General features: G+C 41.5%; 1 protein-coding gene across 1 annotated transcript in view; it reads left to right on the top strand.

Annotated features, from left to right (window-relative positions):
• Positions 1 to 22,409, top strand: part of PELI2 (pellino E3 ubiquitin protein ligase family member 2) — a 70,415-nt gene that overhangs the window by 16,722 nt on the left and 31,284 nt on the right. The window contains exon 2 of the mRNA XM_074544008.1: positions 9,071 to 9,200. Coding sequence (XP_074400109.1) covers positions 9,071 to 9,200 — 130 coding nt within the window. The remainder of the gene's footprint in view (positions 1 to 9,070; positions 9,201 to 22,409) is intronic.

The raw sequence follows: 22,409 nt of genomic DNA, 5'->3' as shown, positions 1-22,409 counted from the left end.
TGCTTTGAAATGAACCTGATTAGTTTATACCCTGTATTTTGCTGTGCATTTTTGCTGGTTTTCTGCAGTGGGGAATGGTTTTAGCTGGCAGCTTTGGAGATGGGCTTAAAGCACTCAATAAAATTGCCTCCTTGTTAAGTGAATGCTGGGGGGAGCAGTAAAATGTTGGAAATAAGGATTGTTAAGGAAATCATTATGTGAAAGAAGAAGTTTCCTTACCTTTTACCCTTTGCTTTCCGAAAGGGAAATCTCTTGCATTCTGATGCTCTGCTGGTATATTACTTCTGTTGGAATTTTGTAATAATACCTTAAATGGGGATTTTTTTTCTATTAAAGTTGCTACCTTTCTTTTTCCTTGATCATATTATGGTTATCTGTGTTTTATGTTGTGAGACTCGGGTCGTCCCTGCCTGGAAAGTTTTTAGCTGTTAAGTTGTTTGGAACTTCAGGTAATTCAACTTTAATTGAAGCTTATCCTGATGCTCTAGCAGGCTGCATCAGCCTGTTGTTGGGTTCTTCCAGAGAGTCAGCTTTTAATCAAACTCTTGTGCTACTTACACAGCTGTCTTTGATTTCACAAAAAACAAAAGTAACAAATTATTTTCTAGAAAAATAATCTAGGACAAGTAACACACTTGCTAAGAAAAATCAAGGAGGAAGAAGTTTCTGCAAAAGTTTCTCCCAGCCCAGGAGAAACACCAGCTCTTCTGTGTTCCTGACTCCATCCCCCTGGTTTTCTGTGCTGCAGTAATAAAGCCCTGGCTCCTGTGCCCCTCACTTGGGGATGGTTACTTCTGCATTATTTTACTCCAGAATTTCTCTCTCTGCCCCTCAGTGAGAAGAAGAGTATCAAAACAGCCAAGAGTTTTGGGAGTCTTGGAGGAAGCTGGATGTGTGGTGTAAATAAAGCTGTTTCAAAGCAGTTCTTACACAATCCATTTGTTATTTACAAGCCAAGAGCATCCTTTAATTTTCTGTATAGAGTGAAATTAACACAGATCAGGTGGGTTTTTCTTCAAGTGCCTGTATTATGTAAGCTAAACATGCATGAGGATTAGTCAGCTGTATTTTCTATAAATATTCTCCTGAATCAAACTCGATTTTTTATTACTCTTATGTTACAGCTGTTATAATAGCAGGATAGTCCTGCTGGTGCTGGAGGGGGATGTGTGGAGTGGAATAATTACAAATATGAGTATGTAGGGTACCAGATCCTTTCATCTCTTGGTGGGTGGAACAGGGGGAGGCCACAGCAGCCAGGAATAGCCTTTCCTCCCCAGACCACAAGAGTGACCAGTTCTGCTCTAGAACACCAGGGAATAATTAAGGTCACCCTGGAGAACCTCAGTGACTGCACATGTGACTTCTTGTGGTGTTTCCAGCAGATAAGGTTCTACTAATTTGTATACCCTGGGAAGGAGGAAAGTAGGTTCTGGCTTACCTGATCTGCAGTAGGTGCCTCTGAAAGCGCTTTTTTCGTGTTTTTTTTTTTTTTTTTTTTTTTTTTTTTTTTTTTTTTTTTTATTTGTGGTGTACATAACCTGTTACTGTGTGCTCAGCTAATCCATGGGGCTGGCTGGGTGGATGTGAACATTAAAGTTTTGTGAGTGTAACATGAGGCTTTGGGGTGGCTCACTGCTGGGTTCCTGATGGTAGGAGCAACTTCAGAAAGGTAGCTAAAAAAAAAAAAGTAATTAAAAGTAGTTCCTAATTATGAGCCAGTGATGCAAATCAGCCTTTTCTCTGAAAAATCTGGGGTCATGGCACAGATCAGGCCAGGCTGCATTTCACTGAATCACTGCAGCTCCTGTGAAGGCTGGAGGACAGCACAGGGAGCAGGGAACAAAGCAAGCAATACTAAAATTTAGTGCTGAAGAGGAGAAGGCTTGTGGTGAACACACAGGGCTGATCACTGTGCCAAGGAGTGTTCCAAAAGTGCTGGAGAAGGGAATGCTCCCTGAAGTGTTTTATGATGTAAAATGACTTCGCAAATGCAAGCTGTAAGAACAAACATTTGTCTCAGAAGCAAACTAAAAAACACCCCCAAACTGCTTATAGCCACAATTAATAACTCCAACGTACTTTTCTTAAGGATAATCAAATTCACGGATGCAAAAACATTGCTTTTAATTGGGTGCAGAGATGAGATTATTTGGGACTTTGGAACTTGCTGGTTTGGATTTTCTTGCTCTGCAGGAAGACTGGCTTTGTTAAGCTGTACAACTGGTAGTGATTAGGAGGCATTTATGCCTATGGAGATGTCTTAGCCAGCAGAGTCTGAGGTGGGACTGTGTCTTTCCCTCAGAACTTCCTCCCAGGTTGCATAAACCAGAGGTCTTGGATCAGTATTTTTTGTTAATCAAAGGATGGAAGCCCTTTGGTTATCCATGAGTTGCTTATTGCTGTAGCCTTTCTACTTAATTCTACTTTAGTTTTGTGTTTGTAGCTACTTAAAACATTTTCCTTCAGAAAGAAAGCAAAATCTGGTGGGAATTAATCTTCTAGCACGTGAGCCTGCCGTGAGAAGGAAGAGAGAAGAAGTTGTTTAAGCTTTTTGGTGGATTTGGCAGGAAGTGCAGGAGATTTGCTTGACCTGGGGTCTCCCTTGCTTGACCTGGGGTCTCCCTTGCTGTGTGCATGGGGAAAGTTTTAACTCTAAAGATGTTAAATCCAAGCCTTCCCACTGTGTTTCTCCAGACAAACTCAAACAGGGATGTCATGGATCAACTGGATCAAGCCTTTGGGTTGGGGATGGAGCAGGTGGCTCTGCCAGCTCTGTGTTCTGTCCCTCAGAAAGCCGCTGTACATTTTTCCAAAGGAGCAGTGGGGAAAGGGAACCTTCTGGTCATTCAGGGCTTGTGGAGCTCCTGGGAATGAGGGCAACAAGGAGAAAACAGTATAAATAAAACAGTATCCTCCTTCCAGCCTCCAAGAAACCTCAGCATTAATGGTGTTCCTTGCAATCTGCTGTAGGGATCTGTGAAGCTGTTGAAGGAGCAGCCGTGTGTTCACTGCCAGAACTCCCAACAGGAGCAGGATTAGCAAAGCTCTGGGGGTGGAGCTGCTGCTGGGACACACAATAGCTGGAGACAAGCTGAGACCTAAATTCATACTGAGTTAATGTCTGTGACACTGATAGAGCACCAGAGCACACAGTTCAAAGGAGGAAATGAACCAGGAGTATCCTGTTAGTACAGAAGTACTCCTTAGCTTTGCTGTTGCTGTTTGGCAACTCTTCCCCGTGAGGCTGAGTTTGAGAATAACTTCACTGTTCTGTTTCACTGAAATTCTCAGATAAATTGCCAGTTGCAGGCAGCAACTGCTTGTTTTCTGAAGCTGTGATGCAGAAAAATGTGCTTGAAATAATTCTTGCCTTTTTTTTATAAAGGAAATCCTTAGCCATTATTTTGCTGAACTATTACTAGACACAAAATGAATTGTTGAGGTTGATACAAGGGAAGAGGGTGTAAAGACTATGAAGAACTGGTAGTGATATTATATAAAGGGAGACACAAATACACTTATTTTGTTGTCAGCTTTGTGTATGTTGAAGCTTTCTGTTTGTGTTTTGCTGTAAATATGTGACTTTTTCTCTTTCCCTGTGTGTTCAAGGGAGGGAGTGCTGGATGCTTCAGCAGCAGAGGGTTTTCCAGTTAGTCAGGACTGGAGTGTGGAGCTGTGAAAAGCTCTGGGACTGGGTGTTATAAAGGTGAATAATGAATCTTTAGCCTTCATATGTGGTGGATGTCATGAAAGTTGTGGACTTGTAGCACTTCCAGGGGAATCCTCTGCTTTCCATGTTGCTGATACAAGTGCTTCTGTGGCTTTGCTGAGGGCTGGAGAGTGAGGAATGTGGTTTTAAAACTGAACTTATAACATAAATCTAGTTTTGTTTCCTCTTCATATGAACCAAGGAGAGAAGTAGTGGGAACAAATTAATAAATGAAAGGTGAGACTGCTGCTTTTGGCAGCAGTGTGGGACCACACTGGCTCAGGGAAGGTGAAAATACAGTGTAAGCACAAACTGAATTTTGGTATGTGTAGTGTATGTTCTACAGGATTCTACCAAATATGGGATCAGAATGTACTTACAAGGGAGGATTTACTCAAGCCTGATTTTGCTTCTGCAGCTTTGTTGTTTGGTGAGCAGAGATGTGCTGTTTGACTCACTAAAACTATGGAAACAACTGAACTGCAGCATCTCATCTGTGTATAGCCAAGTCTGTGACTTGGGATGGTTTTCATCCAAAAATGATGAGGGGTGCTGTAGATCTGCTGGTAATAGACAAGGAAAGCAAAGTGAAATTATTCTTTTTTGTCTGGGGGAAATATTACCAGTGAAAATCAGGAGCTGTTTGGTTTTAGTCATTTGGGAGGTAGTTTGCATAGGTATGCAGAATAATTTAATTTTGTGGTGGCTTGTATTTTGATAGCATTGTAAAAAAATCAGCTACATGCAGCACCTTCAATGTCAGCTAGTAGATAACATAATTCCAAGGATGACTTCCTTGACTTGAAGTCAAACTTTCTAAGATACAGGTCATGATTTGGAGCTGTTGTACCAAGTAACAGAACTGTCATTTACTCTTTACCACTGTCTAGGCTGGATTTTTTTTTTTAAGCCAAAATAAACATAAACCAAAAAAGCTTGTGTAACAAGCCTTCTGACAACTAGTTCAAAGCTTGTTGCTAATCTCTGAAGTAGACAAGTCCTTGTAGTAGTACAAGTAGTACAAGACTTGTAGAAAGCAGGAGCTTGCCACAGTGGACTGTGGGAGAGAGCAAGTGTGGTCTTGCTCTCCAGACAGCCCTGAATCCAGGAGGAGGAGAGGCTTTCATTACACATCCCAGCCATGGGAAAAGCTTAATTGGAGTTTGCAGCTCATTGTATACCAAACTCTTCAGTGTTTGATGTAAATCTGTAGGAAACTGGCTTTGGTAATTATGGTGCCCATAGCCCATGCCAGCACCACTCCCTTATTTGCAAGGAATGGTGTTATCAACTGAGATAATTATCCCAGGAGGTTTCATGAAGCAGCTTGTCCCAGTGCTGCTGTCACTGAGAAGCATTTGGAAAAGCACAGGACTGCTCCTTCTGTGACCGTGTTCGAGGGTCCCAGGATGAGGGAAGAGACGAGGATCTGACTCCATGTTTCAGAAGGCTGATTTATTATTTTATGATATATATTACGTTAAAACTATACTAAAAGAATAGAAGAAAGGATTTCATCAGAAGGCTGGCTGAGAATAACAAAAGAAAGAATCATAACAAAAGCTTCTGTCTTGGACAGAGAGTCCAAGCCAGCTGACTGTGATTGGCCATTAATTAGAAACAACCACATGAGACCAATCACAGATGCACCTGTTGCATTCCACAGCAGCAGATAACCATTGTTTACATTTTGTTCCTGAGGCCTCTCAGCTTTTCAAGGGGAAAAATCCTAAGGAAGGGATTTTCCATAAAAGATGTCTGCGACACCATCCATGTGTGTAGGTCTGATGAACGTCTGGAGAACTTCCAAAGTGCCCCACACATCTGTGTGTGAGCAGGGTGCTCTCAGAAATGATGGTTCTGTCCTGTAAAATGGATTTTTTCCTAATTTATTAGTTGGAAACAACATTTGTTCCACGTTTTTTGGCGGGTGAAGGAGAGTTCCAGTTGCAGTTCTTTTGGCCTTCTTGTGAAGCAGAAAGTTGTGTGCTCATGTGCTGGTTCCTAAGCTGATCCTGGAGCTGTTGGAAGAGTGCAGAGGAGATGGGAAATGGCTCCTGCTTGTGGAATGGCTTTGTGATAGGGAACATTTGGTGATGGGGAATTTATGTCCTCAATCCTTGTCCCTTCTCCATAGGTGAAATTGATTTTTTCCTAGTTTGTTTCTTAGCTGGAAACAACATTTGTTCCAGGGTTTTTGGTAGGTGAAGGAGAGTTCCAGTTGCAGTTCCTTTGGTTGTACTGGTCTTCTTGTGAAGCCAAAAGTTGTGTGCTCATGTGCTGTTCCCTAAGCTGATCCTGGAGCTGTTGTGAGTGCAGAGGAGATGGGAAATGGCTCCTGCTTGTGGAGTGGCTTTGTGATGAGACAGAGTGGAAACTTTTTCAGAGTAGAAATCCATTTTGATGAAATGTACATCTTTGAGTTAAGCCTGTAGTTTGAAAACATAGCTAGTCACCAAACACTTTACGGGAACTGTTTGGTGATGGGGAATTTGTGTCCTCAGTCCTTGTCCCTTCTCCATAGGTGACTCCATCCTGTTGCTGCTCAGAGGGAAGGCACTTGGTGCTTGCCCAGGCTCTGCTCAGTGGGAGGAAGAGCAGAGAGTGATGGAGAGGAGAGGGCAGGGCAGCTTTTTGTTGTAGCTCTTTGTGCCTGTGCTTAGAAAAGCTGACTGAGCAAGGTGTGGGCAGCTATTCCTCCTGCAGGGTGCTGAATCCAGCTGTGTCCTGTGGGGAAGGGAGGCAGGGACGGGCAGGGCTGTGGAGCTGCCCAGGAGCAGGGCATGGGAGGTGGGAGGGAGCTGCCATGGCTGGCAGGATCCCAGGGGGAAGCAAAGGTGTGGCTGCAGTGCCATGGAAAGGGTTAATTTGTGGGGAACAACTTGAGAGGCCTGGCCTAGGAAAAATGAAGGCGTCTGCTGGTTGTGGAAAGAGGCAACTTCTCACACCCTCCTTTTTTTCCCCCTTTTAAAACATGTGTGTGTCCCTAGGAATTGTCCCAGCTCTTTCTACCACTGTTGGGTCAAAATCACACTTGAAGATCTGTAACTGAAGCATAACAAAAAAACTACCATAAAACTACCACTCAATTCCTCCTGCCCTTTGTGGAAAGGAAATGTAGAAATGGGCACAAGGAAAACCTTCTTGAGAATTTATCAGTGCTAAGCAGGGTGAATGAGTTCAGCATTCACTTTGCTTGTATTTCCTTCATATTTGAAGACTCCAAGAGGTCTTTTAACCTTGAGCTTCTTTATTTATGTATTTTAAAAGTAATTAAACCACACAAAGACCTGAATTGAAATAGAGCGGACTTTCCCAGTTCAAATTGTGTTCTGAAAATGAGAGAAAACCCCCCCAAACAATAAAACCCCACTTGCCTGGCTTTAACTTCCAGTGGAACTGCTTTAACTGTTTAGCAGTTAGACAAGTATAAGAAAACTCAATAAGTACAGGATATAAAGCTAGCAATGGTAATCTACAGTAGTTATATATTATTTCTGAGGGAATTGTTACTTTTTTAGGTTTCCAGATAAAAATACTTGTAGAAAGAATGTTGTCTTCAACAAGTTAAAACTTGCTGGCATGTTCCTGATAATATGTCTTTGAAAGAAGGCATGTGCATATACCCAGGGAGATTCAAGTGCAGAACCAATAATTATAATAATTATATAAATAATTTTAAATAAATAAATATGTATATAAAGATATATTTATATAAATAAAATAAATAATACATATAATAATAAGAATGCAAATAGCTCCTATTTGAAGTGCTGGTATTTAAGTTGCATGTGGAACATTTTGATGTATCTTTCTAGAGATTGGTCTCTTGTGATGAGGATCCACAGGCTGCACTTCTCTGGAGTAGAGATAATAACAAATTTCCAGGGTGCAAGTAGGCCTGGCATGAAATAGTAGTGATTTACTCCTGTTGGTTTTGTGCTGTGTTAGGGAATCTCCTTTAATATTCCAGAAAGACCCAATGGTCTTTCCTATGAAAATGGGAGTGAGAGGACAAGTTCAGCTGGAAGTGTCTCATCTCTCTCTGTGGCTTTAGCATCATGTATTAAATGTGCATTTTTTAAATGTCTGGGTTTTAAGTTCTAGAGCAGTGAGATTTGAGATAATTTTTATCTTCAATCTGTTCTGGCTTGTGCTCAGTCATTCAGCACTCCTGCCCTTGGGATTCCTACAAGGGTGGGAGGCTCTCCAAGTGCATTCTCCAGTTACACAAATACACAGGATGTAATATTTGTATCATTATCATTGCATACACAGGATGTAATGATAAAAAAGTATTCTGGGTTACTGCATCACTGCCTCTTTCCTTTTCATATTCTTTCTCTGCCTGCAGTGTTAACCTGTAATAATAAAGATTATAGGAGAGGGATACATGAAATCAGTGTAGAACAGACCTCACCAGTAAGACAGACGAGATTTATCAGTGGAATAACATCTGTAGTTTCTTGGGCAAAAGTCTGAAATCTCTGAGGATCAGGAATAGAAGATTCAGTAAAGCCCTGAAAGCTCTTCCAGCTGAGAGTTGGCAGGAATGGTGGTGAAAACCTGACCTGAATCTTGGGGGTGAGGTGATGGTGAATTCCATGCTTGACACTGCAAAGAAATTTCCAGTTGATCCCTTCCCTGGGGAAGGAGCTCTGTCCCCCTGAGGCTTCAGACTTCTCTGAATAATTAATCCATTGGGTCTGTGTCCTCAGGGAGAGATGAAAGAACTGTCAAGGGCTCCTGTGTTACACCTGATAAAGAAAGTCATTAGTGAGGCTGAGATAGTCCATAAATTAAAAACACTTGCATCCTCTTTCCTTAATAATTAATAGATGAAGCCTTTAGGATTAAAGTTTTGTAAAAAATAGGGGAGACATAACTAGAAAAGCATTCTGAGTAAAATTCCTTTCTCATAGTTTTACTTGCCCCTAAATTACTTTAGTTTTCCATGTTGCCCCTGTTTTTCCTCCAGTCCTGCATGAGATGTGGGCAGATGGGTGGTAGGATAAAAACATTTTAGAACTGTTCATATTCTGAAGTTGAAGTGAAGATGTAGAGTTTGTTCTTCTACATTCCTTTGATTCTAGAGGTGAAGAAATTCTGTGTGGCTGAAAAACTGAGTATTTAATTTGTAGTTAATTACCTTTTAAATGAGAATAAAATTTCAACTATTGGTAGCTAAAGAATGTTTGAATGCTCAATTCAGGAGGCAAAACTTAACCTGATACTTTTTGTTTGTTTTGCCCCATGCGTTTGATGATACCAGAATATTGTGGCCAAATCACCTCTCTCTCCTTTGCTGTATTCCAAGCTGGTGGTGTTTTATGCTAAACTTTTTTCCTGTATTTCCAGGTACAATGGATCCCTCCCTAATGGCGACAGGGGCCGCAGGAAAAGCAGATTTGCCCTTTATAAACGATCAAGAGCAAGTGGAGTTAAACCCAGCTCTGTCCATGTCGTCTCTACTCCTCAGACTTCAAAGGTATGTGACAATGACAAATCCTGGTTTTTGATGATCCTGAGTGGAGAGGAACTCAGGGATTGCTGCTGATTTACCTTGCTGCCAGTTTATTCTGTGCTTGGAGGATGCTTTTGTTTAATGAAGAGGCTGCAGTGGATTCGCTTTCTGGGGTATATGGCTTTAATCCAGTTACCTGTTTAAAATAGTCTGGAAGCTCAGGTGTGAGAAAATCTGACCTTCCTGCCCCTGTTCAGAAATCTGGCTGTCAGTGCTGACTGTTTTATCTGAGCCATAGAAGTAAGTACATGGGTTAAAAACACAAGTATTTTAGTTTCTTTCTCACTGGAGTGATATTTCTTTCCTCTTCAGTAAGATAACTGACATGCTATAAAAAATGTTCTGATCCCTTTGGGCCTTTCATTTTTCTTGCTAATAATGATGCTGTGCAAATTTTTACCTGGAGTTGAGTGTGGGTGAAGGAGGAAAAGCAGCAAAGTTAATACAATAACACAATAACATGTTAATATATTAGCATGTTCTATACTAATGTATAGACTGTCCAGGTCAGAGTACTGGTGGTGGAATGTATTTCAGGCTGCAAAAGCTCTTCCTATCTCCATTCTCAAAGCCTTTTTCTTAAAGCAAGAAGTGAGTAGAGTTTATTGCAAACTGGAGGAGGAGTTAAGTGGTGGCACTCACACAGGAGGATGGTTTGTATGAAACGTACCTGACTAAAATATCTCTTGGAACAGAGAGCAAAAACCTACACTGTGCTCAGAAATGTACCAAGAGAAGAATGTTGTTTAATACCTAGTATGGGATTGTTTTATTTTCTAATACACAGTATATGCCTGAACTTACCAAAATACACAATAACAGAGCTTGTTCTCTTTAAACAGTATAGGGCTTGCCTGCTGCAGATAAATGTGGAGTCTTTTGGCTTAAAAGTTACAGGGAAATATTTTACATTGTTTTTGTTATCAAAATGAAAGCTTTTGTGAGTTAAATCTTCCTGATGAAATCAACCTTCACAATAGAGCTGTAGTATATGTTGGTAATTCTGGTTTGTTACTTAAAATGTAACAAATAAGGAAAAAATGTGTTTTACATAGTGGATGAAAATATACACATGTTCTCACTGGATGATCTTAAGCATTTGGACTGCAGATTGTATTTCAGCATTTGAGTTGCAAAATATTTAAACACCTGGCAGACACCACAAGGAATCTGGTTAATGTTCATCTGTGGTGTTATTGTAGTGCAGATAAAATATGTGTGCTGTACAAATTAGTGCCCTTATAAAGATAGCAGAGGATCTGGGACATTAAAGCCTTTCCTCTGAGCATTTGGATTTGGGTGGATGTGTCAAGTTGAATGCATTTTGCACTTTCTCTGAACCCTTAGAAAGGAGCTTTTGTGTATTTGTGCTGCTGTCTGGGGCAGGGCTGGTGGATGTGTGCCAGAACAGTGGTGCAGTGGCTCTCAGTGAGTGCTCTTCCCATGCACTGAAAGGACACTTAGATTTTTAAAGATGCTGTCATCAGCTTTTCTCACATCTTAGGCACTGAATTGTTTTACTGAGAATTGTTTCTGCATGTAACTTGTGTAAATGCCTGAAGAAACATGGGCTAATAAAGAGTGAGCTGCTTAGTTCTTCGAAAACAATGGGCAACTTGACCTCAAAAGTTTAGTTGTGCTCTCAGTCTTTCAGTTTTGTATTTAAGAAAGACAAACCAGCAGAAACTTTTACTTCATAGGATGTTAACAAGTTTCCTTCCTTTACATCCTTCATTTTACCTTTCCAGCTACCAATTTTCTGTTTTGTTCTGCTTTTCTGTCACTGTAAACTGAACCTGTGGGTAAATTCAAGTGTAGGGCACTGATGCTTTTTGGGGGGTGGATTCAGCAGAGGAGGGAGAGGCCCTGACTGCCTCCATTGGTGTTGTCTCTGACAAACAGAGGCTGGAACAAGGTGCATGGCTGTTTTGTGCTGATTGCATTAATGCAGCAGCTCAAGAACTGTGGCTGTCACCAATTTTAAGTTTGTGTGTCAGCCTGAACACTGCAATAGATGGAGAGAGGATGCTTGTCATGTTCCATTGTCCCTGCTGTGCAGGTGTCAAGGACAGCTGGGGTAGCAATGGCTTCAGTAGTAAATTTAGCTGAGCTAATTGCATATGAATCACTGCCTTTTGTTTTTTTCCACTGAGCGCTTGTTTTTTGCCACTCTGCCTTCTGAGGTGCTGAAGAAAATTCAGAAATATTTCCCTTCTGAGGATATATGAGTATATTTAGGGGAAAAGCAGTGTATAGGATAGTAAGTCTCAAGTTTTTTCAGAGCTGTCATTGTTAAAATACAGAGGAATCTCTTCGACATTATGCACTGGACTTTAAAACCTATTTAATGAACTCTGGTTTTAGGCACCATTCAGTAGATTTTGTGTTTTCCCCTATTTGATTTTTCCAGCATTGTCAAAATCGGTTTTACTGTAAGAAAGAGCTTGAAGTTCTTCTGCTGTCCTAAGCTTGTCTGTGTGGACATGTCTGGGATAGGGCTTTGGGGAATGGAGTGTGAGTCTTCATTAACTGAGTATGGATCTTTCTCAAGATTTTAATAATCTCCTTTGCTGAATTAGAGTTTCTTTCAAAATCATCCCATTACAGAGGCCATTCCTTGCCTCTTGACCTGGGTCTGATGATGAAGAGGAAGGTTTATCAGTCACTGTAACAGAATTTGTGAAAATCTTTCTCTGACTACCAAACTCACAGGTGTAAATTTGCTGTTGGCTCATCATAACATAGTTAGGGTTGGTGATTTTTATTTTCAAGCTATTGGAGCTGTTTAACAAAGTCAGAAGCCAGTTGTAATGTTTATTTCATTTAGTTGAGATGTGTTCACTGTTGTTTTCATGTGCAATATTTAATGCTGTGAAACTCCAGTCAGTGTCTGCTGGTGTCTGAAATGATTTCAGGATTTACTTGGGCAGAAATTTTCCAGTAAGTGGTGAACTTCAGGTGAGAGTGGGATTTAGAATAATCACCTGTGGGAATGATGGGTTGCTGAACTGGACTTCACTGGGTTTTGGGAGGAATAGGGAAGACTTTCATAAGGGTTTTTGTGTTTTGGGGGTTTGTGACCTTTTTTGTAGTTGGAGATATTTGAGTCTTAACAGGGAAAGAGGTGTCTGACTGAAAATAAAACTGGTTTAATACCACTGTGGAATAATATTTGAGGACACTGTTTTTCTTGCAGATCTTAAGCAGGTCAATAATATGCTGTGGAAATAAAACTGTATGATCCCAATTCCTGCAAAGTGTGGATGTTCCTGTTCCAGTCCGCATCCAATCTCTTGATTCAGTGCATCCCTAGGTTAACACTTTGCCCTGTATAAGCACAGGTGAATCTTCCCTCCTCATTGTTCCTCTTCATGACCACCCCTGGCTTCTTGCTGGATGTTTTTACTTGGGATTCTTTTTGTGGAACAGTGGGAGAGAACTGCCCCAGTCCCATGTGAGAGGGCTGCTGGCAGCTGGTGTGAGCACTGAGCTCACTGGTGTTACTGGGAACTCTGATCTTGGAATCCCACATGACTTTGGCTCTGCGAGCATTTGCATTTCTCTGTTGGCTTCTGATGCTTCAAAATTATTTCCATGGGCCTGAAGATTAGAGAAATGAAGAAGGGGATTCATGTACATTTGAATTACCTGAAGTATGGCATTGGGAAGCAGGAATTGTTGACAGTAATTTTACTCTGGAAATGTGACTGAATTTCCTTGTTACAGCATGGATGGTAATTGAGAATATGGGCAAAAGAATATAACTGCTGAGCACTGGAAGTGTTCCTTTTTAACAAGGGAATGTTGGGCTTTCCTAAGTGATTGCATGTGTAATAGTGACTCCAGAAAAGATTCCAAATACCTTTTGAATTGCTGAATACTTGAAAAACCCCACCTTTAAAACCTTTTTATGGCTGTGTCTTGGTATTTATTATGTCTGTCTTTCTTAGGATCAAAGTTTCCTTTGGTAACCTGTGGTAGATAAAGGCAACCTATTTTCTCCCCCATGAAATTACTATTTCAAGCTGACTGAGGAAGATCTCTCTTGACTTCCAAGTCCAATTACCTGCCGAGTTGGCTTCTGCTTTGTGCTATCACAACAGCAGCTTGGATAGTCACTGCCTGGGTTCCTGCAGCTCTAATCAAGTTTCCTGCTGCTGCTGGAGAAGAACAAAACACAGCCATACGAATAATTATTAGGTCGGGGAGAGAGCTGCAATTTGTGCTTTGAGTGACGAGAGAAAATGAAAGTATAGGATTCTTGTGATTAGTGATCTACTGTAGATATTGCATCTGCTTTGACGTCCTTTGAATTGGGAGTAAAAAGGCCACAAATCCTCTTGGCACTGACAGCTTTTTGGTGTTCATGCTGAATGAGAGCTGTAGAGCTCAGCTGCTGTCAGGAGGATGCTGTGTCTGTCAGTGGCTTCTCTCTTTCCTGTTGGGCTTATTTATGGTCTAATCAGTTCATGGAGCACTAATTTGTTCTGAAGGAACTTAATGGCATAGGTGTCTCAAGAGCCCTGGCTTGTGCAGAAGCAGCTTTTTCTTGGCTCATCAGACTGAGTCTGCTTGAATAATAGTTTCCTTGGTGTAATGTCCTTTTCTTCTATTAAATGAGCATCATCTGAACGTGTTAACTCCCCACCCCTGTGCCCTTGCAAATAGCAGGGAATGGTTAGGCAGGAGAAGATGGTTACACCAGTTTCACTGGAGGGCTGAATAAATAACAACCCTTACTTGGTTTGAAACCCTCCCTCCTGAGCCTTTGGGTCCGTGTCAAAGGTTTTGGAAAATCATTTTATAGTGTTTTCTAACAAAACCCAGATGTTTAGTGAAGGAAGGGGAATTAAAAATTGCTGAGGTCTACAACAATTATTTTTTTATGACTTAATGTTACTTTTTGTTTTCATGCTCTCCCTTCAGAGGATAAAAAAAAGATCAAAAAAATGCTTTCCTTGTAAACTCTCTTTAAACTACATCTGCTCTAAATCAATATTTTAGAGCAGATTCTACTTGAATGTGGTGCCCTTTGAAGGCAGAGGAGGATGCAGTGATCACCAGGCTGGTGTCAAGAAATTGGGGAACATTTCATTTCCCCATAAGCTTCCCTTGGCTTCCTGCAGGGAGCCAGGCTGTGGGAGCACTGCTGTGCAGGATCTGTCACTTTGCAGCTTCCTTGGCCATGTCAGAAATAACCTGGGGGCTTTGGGCTTGTGACAATGCAGAACCAGGGAAAGGAGAGGCTGCATCTCAGCTGAGGTTTAAATGTTGTAGTGTAAGGTCAGACACTGCAAATCCTGCTGCCCATCATGGAATGTGCTGGATTTCTTTGTGCCACGGGAAAAGTGACGAGTAGGATTTGTACTGGAGATGGCAGAGCCACTTCTTTCACTGGAAGATGAAAATTTCACAGCTTGAGCTTAATGTAGCATGACTTGTTTAAAACTGTCTTGTTCCAGTTTGACTGGTTCCTGCATGCTTCCCCAGAATTTAGAGTGGAAATTTTGGACCACCTGCTGTAGCAGTGAAGCTCTGTCCTGTTTCATATTTATTCTGCTTGGACTCTCAATTGGCTGGAATGAACCTGGTTTTAGAATTGCATGTCTCCTGAGAGCTGGGCTGCTCTGAGCTTCCTAAAGGTCAGGAAAAATCCCCAATCTGGTGTGGATCAAATGAAGCTGGATGGCCTGAGCACAGTATTGCTGCCTGTGTGCTGGTACTGCCTTTGGAGCTTGTTGGGGGTAACACACCCTGCAAGCTGGCAGTACTGGGGGAGATGCTCTTTGGATTATTAGGGTGGTGGGGATCTGCTGTGGTGTTCAGGGTTGGGTGGGCTGTGCTGGAGCCCAGCTGGGAGCAGTCTGATGGCTGCAGAGCCTTGTACACAACTGTGAGAGCTGGGACTGTCAGCAGCTCTAATACAGGAATTCCTTCTCTCTGAAAAGGTTGTTTCATGCTCAAAAGAGAGAGCCATGACAAGGGGAATGTGGCAGCTGATAATGGATATGCTTTTTCTGTTATCTCAAACCAAATTGTCTTAAATGGATGGAACATTGTGTTTTGGAAAAGTCAGGTAGTGTGTACTCAGAGTATGGAATTGCTCTCCTGGAACAGGGGAGTTGGAACTGCATCAAAGAGGAGATGAGGCTTCTCTGCTTCAAGGCTTCGTTGAGAGGGGCAATTATTTTGAAAACACAGAAAGCAATTGAAGCATCATGGGCCAACAGCAACTTTCCAAAGAAACAAACAGCTGCTACTCCTGTTTTACAAATTAGAAAATACTTGTTTTCCAGAGTGCTTAGAGATTTTGTTGATGGAAAGAACAAAATCTAAATATTTCTCTTTCGGGGAGTCTCTTATGACTCCATCTGTAAAATGAGTAATGTTATCTCTTTGCCAAGAGAAGAACTAAGAGGGGTGACTCTCTTGTGACATTCAAAGATTCCTCTTTCTACTCTGTAGGTCTCTTGTCTGAGATGTGTTTATGCTTTCTTTTGGGTGTAGATTTACTTTGTTTTGAGATCCTGCTGGTTTGTTCCTATTCAACACCACAGACCTCACAAATATTTTAGGAGAAAGCAGGGAGTACTTTATCCTGATAATCTCTTTAGAAGGGATGTATCCCCAGCAAAGTGCTTATTGGCTGCATGCTCCAAGCCCTTCAGCTCTGCTTGCAGAAATTCTCTGGCAGTCATAAAGCAATCCAGAATTCTTCAGCACTGTGGCTTTGCTTCTACAAGATCATTATCTATTTTTTTTGATCATCCCTGAGGTGTCCTTTATGAAAACAAACGAGTCCAGCCACTGGACCTACATCAGAGCTCGTACTGAGGTGACCTCTGTGTCAGACCCTGTGTGTTCTGTACAGACTTGCCGTGAAATTCTGCATGTCTCTTGTCCACAGTGATTCTGCCAGTTCTTCAAGAAGTTCTGGACTCTGCAGATGCCTGCTGTGAGATAATGCTTGTGGCAATCTATACTTTGGGCTTCTAATTTCAGTAGCAGCAGATCCCTATCGCTTTGACTTGAGGAAGCTCATTAAAGGCCCAGCACTCTCAGCTTGCTCTGTGCAGCCTTCCCCCAGCTCTGAGGGATCTCCCTTCCCCTGAGTTCCCCACAGCCAGGGGATGGTGGATGCTTTCTTCTCTGCCTTTTGGTACCAGGGAGGGGTATCACTCCCTGGCCACATGAAAACCTCTGGGCTTGGTGCCCCAAGCTGAGGATTGCACATTTCCTGGGAGCTGTGGCCTGAGGACAAGGCCAGTGTCTGAGCAGGGATCTGTCTCAAGCTGGGGTCATCCTGAATTGTTGCTCTCTCAGCCTTGGATGTTGACAACAACTACCACTTTTGTGGTCCTAGAGATTTTTCTCTGGGAAATATCTTAAGGATAATTCCCTTAAGGAAGTTCCCTTAAGGAACCTCTCCTTGTAAGTTTAAGATACTGAGAGACATGTTCCTGTCTCTTTTGTCCTAACCCCAGGATAAGAAAAGGGGAAGCAAGTACAAGTTTGATTTCTATGTATTTAGTTTTCTTTCATGAAGCTCATGTGGCCAAAGAAGCTCTGTTTCTTGTGGCTGTAGCTGCACAAATCTGTTTCTCCTCCCAGACTTCACAACTGATGGAAGGCTTAGTTGACAAAACACTCCCAGTTTGCAGCTTGGAAAACTCCTGTGTCTAAAACAATTCTGTTCAGCACTGCTCAGGGGTGTTCTTGAGCAGGGGAATCTGAAAAGAATGTGGAACTTTCCTGGTGAGATAAACCACATTTTATACTTGCACTACAGCAATGCAGATTTCTAGGTTTTATTGCTAACCTCAAATCCCAGAGAAGTTTAACAGAGAAGATGCTTTGTTTTGAAGTATCAGATGACCTCTGAAAATCAGGGCTTTGTGGGACCAGAGCATGCACATTTACACCCTGGTGACCAGGGAATTTCTGAACCTGTAGCAGCTTGCTTGTTCTGCAGCTCTTTGGGAAATTCAGTGGAAGCTGTTCTTTGGGTGGTGAGTTAGAGCCTCTGAGGATCAGAGTTTGTTCTTTTCCCCAGATAGTCCTCTTCGTAACAGTGCTGCTGCTGTTTTTCAGCTTTATTTCAGCTGCATGAGTGCAGAATTCCAGAAGAGGCAATTAAATCATATTCAGGGAAGGTGAGGGAGAGGTGCTTTTTTGTGCTTGAAGTTTTTAGAGTTTGTATTACTAAAGCAGAACTTCTGTACTTCATAAATGCAAATAAAATTGTGTGAATGATCAAGAAACCCTTCAGTGGTTATGGGCTGATTTCGATAATTTGTAACTTTGAGGCAATGGACTTTAAATATACAGGCCAAACTAGTTTTGAATTTTCTACAAAGGTTTGGAGGAAATGTTGAATAGGACTGTGAGAGCAAGAGCACAAAAGCTGGAAGGGGGCCTGAAAGAAGTTTTGAGGAGACTTTGTGGATTACTTTTTACTTTTAGCCTTCCTGTAGTGGCATTTGCCATTATAAACTTTGGACAAGAGGCTACAGTGTGAAACATGCACAAGTTTTTCCTCCTCTCTGTTATCTCTACATTAGCATTTGGTTTTCCACACCTCTTTCTCTTCTCCAGCCCACCAAAGAATCTTCCAGTGCTGAAGGTCAGGATTGAGGCAGTGCCTTGGTGGTCCAGGTGGGAGGCAGGGAGGACAAAGCTGACCTTGCTTCAGCTGCTCCCAGATTGTTCCCAAGGAAAAGCTGGCCTTGGAAAGCTGGATTGTGAAACTTGCAAAAAAGCACATCAAGTGTTCTCCCTAACTCACCCCCCCCCTCCAAGCTTTCTCAAATCTTTGTTTAGTGTTTTGTCACAAAAATGTGACTGTTGCTACTTGAGTATAATAAATAAACTGCAGAAGTCAAAACAAAATGTTTGCAATTTTGTTCGAGAGACAGCCCATGCTGAATGTCTTAAAATATCCCTGTGTTATGATCTTGCCTGTTACTGGAAACACTCTCTCTAACTCTCCTTTTCTTTGGTTAAAAATACCTTGGTTATTTAATGTTATCTCTTGGTATCTTTGCACTGTAGTAGCAAATACTGCTGGGGTTGAAAGTGTCACTGTGCCATTATGGAATGAATATAAAAACAAGACTCCTTCTGAGGAACCTTTTTTTCGTCTCCAGATGAAGATGCACTTGCTAAATTTAGAGGTAGGGCTCTGATTTTTCTCTGACTGCTGAGAAATTCTGTGTAGGAATCCTCTGATTAAAATTGAGCCATAATGCTCAATAAAAATCTATATGTGCATTCCAAACACAGCATGCCAAGGGAGAACACCATCACCCAGTGTGGCTCTGTGAATGCACTGGGGTTTTTCCAGGCTGTAGAAGTAATTGGTTTTTACTTGGTGGCAGTGAGTTACCTCATTTAGCCTTAAAAACACTAAATCACTTTGAAACAGAAGTGTGGAGGCACCTTCCTCAGTCAAAGACTTTGGTGGTTTTAGACACATCTGGGAAAAGGAGATTTTGAAATGTAACAACTGATGCTTCTGCTTCAGGTTGGGTTTGGGCTATGCAAAGGCTGAGAGATGATGGTTGTCCCCACAAGTGGATGTTGGAGTTTCCCTGGAGCTGTAATCCATTCTGTTCATGTTTACCAGGCAATGTTTGGCTGCAGCACTGGTGGTGGAGCAATAATGTGACTTGGATGATTTCTGATACCCAAAGAGTCTTGCTCCCTGCTCAAGGGTAACAGTCCTGCCTAGACTTATTCTGAAAAATGCACTTTGCATTAGGCAAAACCCCACAGCATTGGAGACCATCCTTCCCTGTGGCAGCCCAGTGGAGAAAGCAGTGTCAGGGTGATGGAGGCTGAGGCTGGAGCTGTGTTGGAGCATTTGGAAGATGCTGAAGGTTTGGCTGAGCAGGTTTGGGCTCTGCAGGCTCAGGGGGGCTCAGCTGAGCACCACGTGCTGCTTTGGAGCACATGGGTTTGGGTTTGGCCAAGGCTGCCCTGACTCAGCTGTGTCCAGAAGGCCACACCAATTTTGGTATCTCAGTTGCTGATAGGAGCCTGGCTGAAGGTCATTCCAGAGGGAACTGTAGCCAGTTTGTGTACATGGGATGTTTGACAGCTTGTAATCCTTCGTCCTTCAGTCATTTTTCTGCCAAAACCTTGAGTGTCTGCAGAGTCATTTTCTGAACTCCTGCCAGGATTCTGGGACTCTTTGTTTTGAAGTCAAGGAAGTTGTCTTCAAGGAAATGTCATACCCAGAATCAGTTGTTAATTTTGCATAAATGGTGTACAGGCTGTCTTTTAGCAGTACTTTCCCAGCTTTCATTTGCCAATTTGTGAGATGTGTTGCTAGCACCAGTAGAAATTCATAAATCACAGATAGAATCTGAGTATCTCATCAGCCTGTCCAGTGTTCCAGGATTATCTCAGTCTGGTGTTCCTCAGGCTTGATACACAGGAAGGAGAGAGCACTTAGGACACTTGTTGCAGGTACATGATGTCTCTTCTTTATCACTTATATGACTTTTTTCCTGTTGTGTATCAATGTGTATTTGAAGAACAGTGAAGATAGAAAGTAGATTTTCTTTGAAGCAGAAATCCTCCTCATTCAAATATTATGTACTCACTGTCTCCAGACTGGTAAAAGCTTACACATTTATTTTCCATGATTTTTCTGTTAATGTGCTTTCTTTATTTTGTTTTTCTTTTTTTGTTTGTTTATGCTTGGATCTAGACACAGTGTTCCTCTTATTACTGAAATAGATGAGCAGTGTTAAAGAAGACATACAAACTATTGGGAGGGAGAATGTAATTTACAATTATAATTCTTTCTCATGAAGCATTCACTACTTTTAAATCTATTTATTTAGTGCCTGCTAACTATAGGCAGTATGATGATGGTTGAATGCTTTTTCATGCAGGCTCATGGAGATTTGAAGTGGAATAAGATTCACCTTTGGAATTCACTGAGATAACTTTGTCAACAGCAAGAAATTGCATGCAAAGTGGAAAGGCCAAGAATGTGCTGAATGTTTTGGCATCATCAGTGCTGTATTAATCTAATTTCTGATTGTGCCTTGCTGTACTAGTTCTCTATTAATAGTTTCTTATACCAAAAGTATGTTTTGCTCTACACTGGGGGAAAACACCTTGCCTTGAAAATAGGGCTTGTGGTTCTATTCAAGTGCTTTTGGCAGAAACTAAGATTAATACCTGTCTGAGGCAGGTTGTGTCTCCTTGTCAAGTGGCAGATGGGTTGGTTGTCTGTGTAAACAGTGAGACTTGCTCTCTGATGTGGTGTTCTTCCTGCAAAACTGTTGGGCTGGGACTTAATTCCAACTTTACCAGGATTTTAATGCATCCAAAATTGAGGCTGAAGGGGTTGAATTGAACTCTGATTATTGACAGACCGAATCTGGCTCTGATGGAGTTGTGGAAGGATGTATACTATGAACTTTTTATGAGAGGATGATGTTTAATGTGGAAATAAACTGACACAGAAGCTTGTGCTTTGTCTTTTTCCCTTATGCATCACCTCCTGTGCATCTTATAAATGCAGACATAATACAGAATGTAAAGAAATAGACTTCATTAATTGGTTTGTAAGCCTGGGTTAAAGTCCTGCAGTTATTTTCCTTCCCATCAAACCTCCTGTCTCCTGCCACTGACCTGCCCTGTGCTGCTCCTTTCTGCTCCTTTGTCCCTGGGAAGTGAGGGACACCAGCAGTCTAGACACTGGTTTTTGCTTTTTCTGGTTGGCCTATCAGTGAGATGCCTTTGAGCTTTTTAGGAAAACATTGCTGAACATTTTCTTTTCGGAAAGAAAAATGTTAAAACTGTACTCCTGGGGCTTTAAAAGAGAATTTTCCTTCTCATTTTGCATTTAATATATAAAACATGTATACACTGTGCTTAGCACTCACTACTGGTGTAGAGCCTTGCTCCTACTGGAATACACATCAAGTAAAAATAGGCTGGTGCGCTCAGGAATTGTGAGATTTGATGTGTCCCAGTTTTCATTTGTTACAACACTTGCACTGTGTTGGTCTGCCAGTCCATGTTGATAATATTTTGATTTTTATTTCTTTTCTCTTGAGCTGGCAAAAGGAGAACCTTGTTTTTGCCATAGTGAGTTTCTGTGCTGGTCTCAGAACACAAATTGCACCAACAGAATGGTGGGGATGTATTGACAGGATATTCCCTACAATATTATGATAAATCCATATAACATTAGATCCAGAAGAGATTTTTAATAATCTAAAAATACAAGACTGCAAATTGATCTCTTCATAATTTGTTTTGAATGCCTGTGTTCATGAAAGTAGTTCAGAGCCCTGATGGTTCTGGCTTAAATCCTAAAGTCTTCATGGAGTATTGAATTTTCATGAATAGAGAGATCTGAACTTTGGAAAGCAGGAAATGATAGGATTTGGTTGCATTGCTGTTTGTTCACGTTTCTGTGAAGGGGAATCCTGGCCTAAGAGACATGATTCTGTAATTAGAATATTAGTTACACTAGATCACCTCTTTCAGCCTTACTGAAAATCAGTGCTTTTCACGCTTTGCTAAGTGAGATGCACAGAGACAAGCACTAAAAATTACATGTTACACTTCAAACTCTTCCTCTGTCTTGATATTTTCCTTGGTACTGAGGCCTTTTGCTGCTGAAGGGAAAAATGTAGGATACATGCTGTTCTTTCATAGCTCTCATTTCCTCAAAACTATTATTATTTTCCTTGGAAGCCAGTCTGAGCAGAAAGTGTCAGTCATGGTTCTGTGTGTCTGGTGGCACAACACTGATGTGTCATCAGTGTCACAAATAAAATGAATCTTTCCAGGTCAGGACAGAATTTCAGCTCATTCCTCCCGGAGTGTTTGCACTGGAGAAACCTCATAGTAACAACTCAGCTTTTTTTTTTTTTTTTTCCTCCAGGAGGAATGTCTGCCTTTTGTTCTTACAACTCATTGTTCTTTTCTGAGTGCCTTCCCCATAAGTGCTGTGTGGGGTTTTTTGTTTGTTTTTCTCTAAAACTGAAAATCTTGAATTAATTTGTGAAATGGTGTTTGAACTTCCTAACAGAAGTTAGTCAGGTTGATGTGCAGTGAGACAAAGCTGCAATTATCTCTATTTTTGTACTCCCAAGGGGCTTCATTACAGCAGCTCCTCTCTCCCTGCTGTCGTGTCCTGGCAAG

The sequence above is a fragment of the Zonotrichia albicollis genome, chromosome 6 (assembly GCF_047830755.1).
Source record: "Zonotrichia albicollis isolate bZonAlb1 chromosome 6, bZonAlb1.hap1, whole genome shotgun sequence".
NCBI lineage: Eukaryota > Metazoa > Chordata > Aves > Passeriformes > Passerellidae > Zonotrichia > Zonotrichia albicollis.
This window is presented reverse-complemented; position numbering and strand designations above follow the sequence as displayed.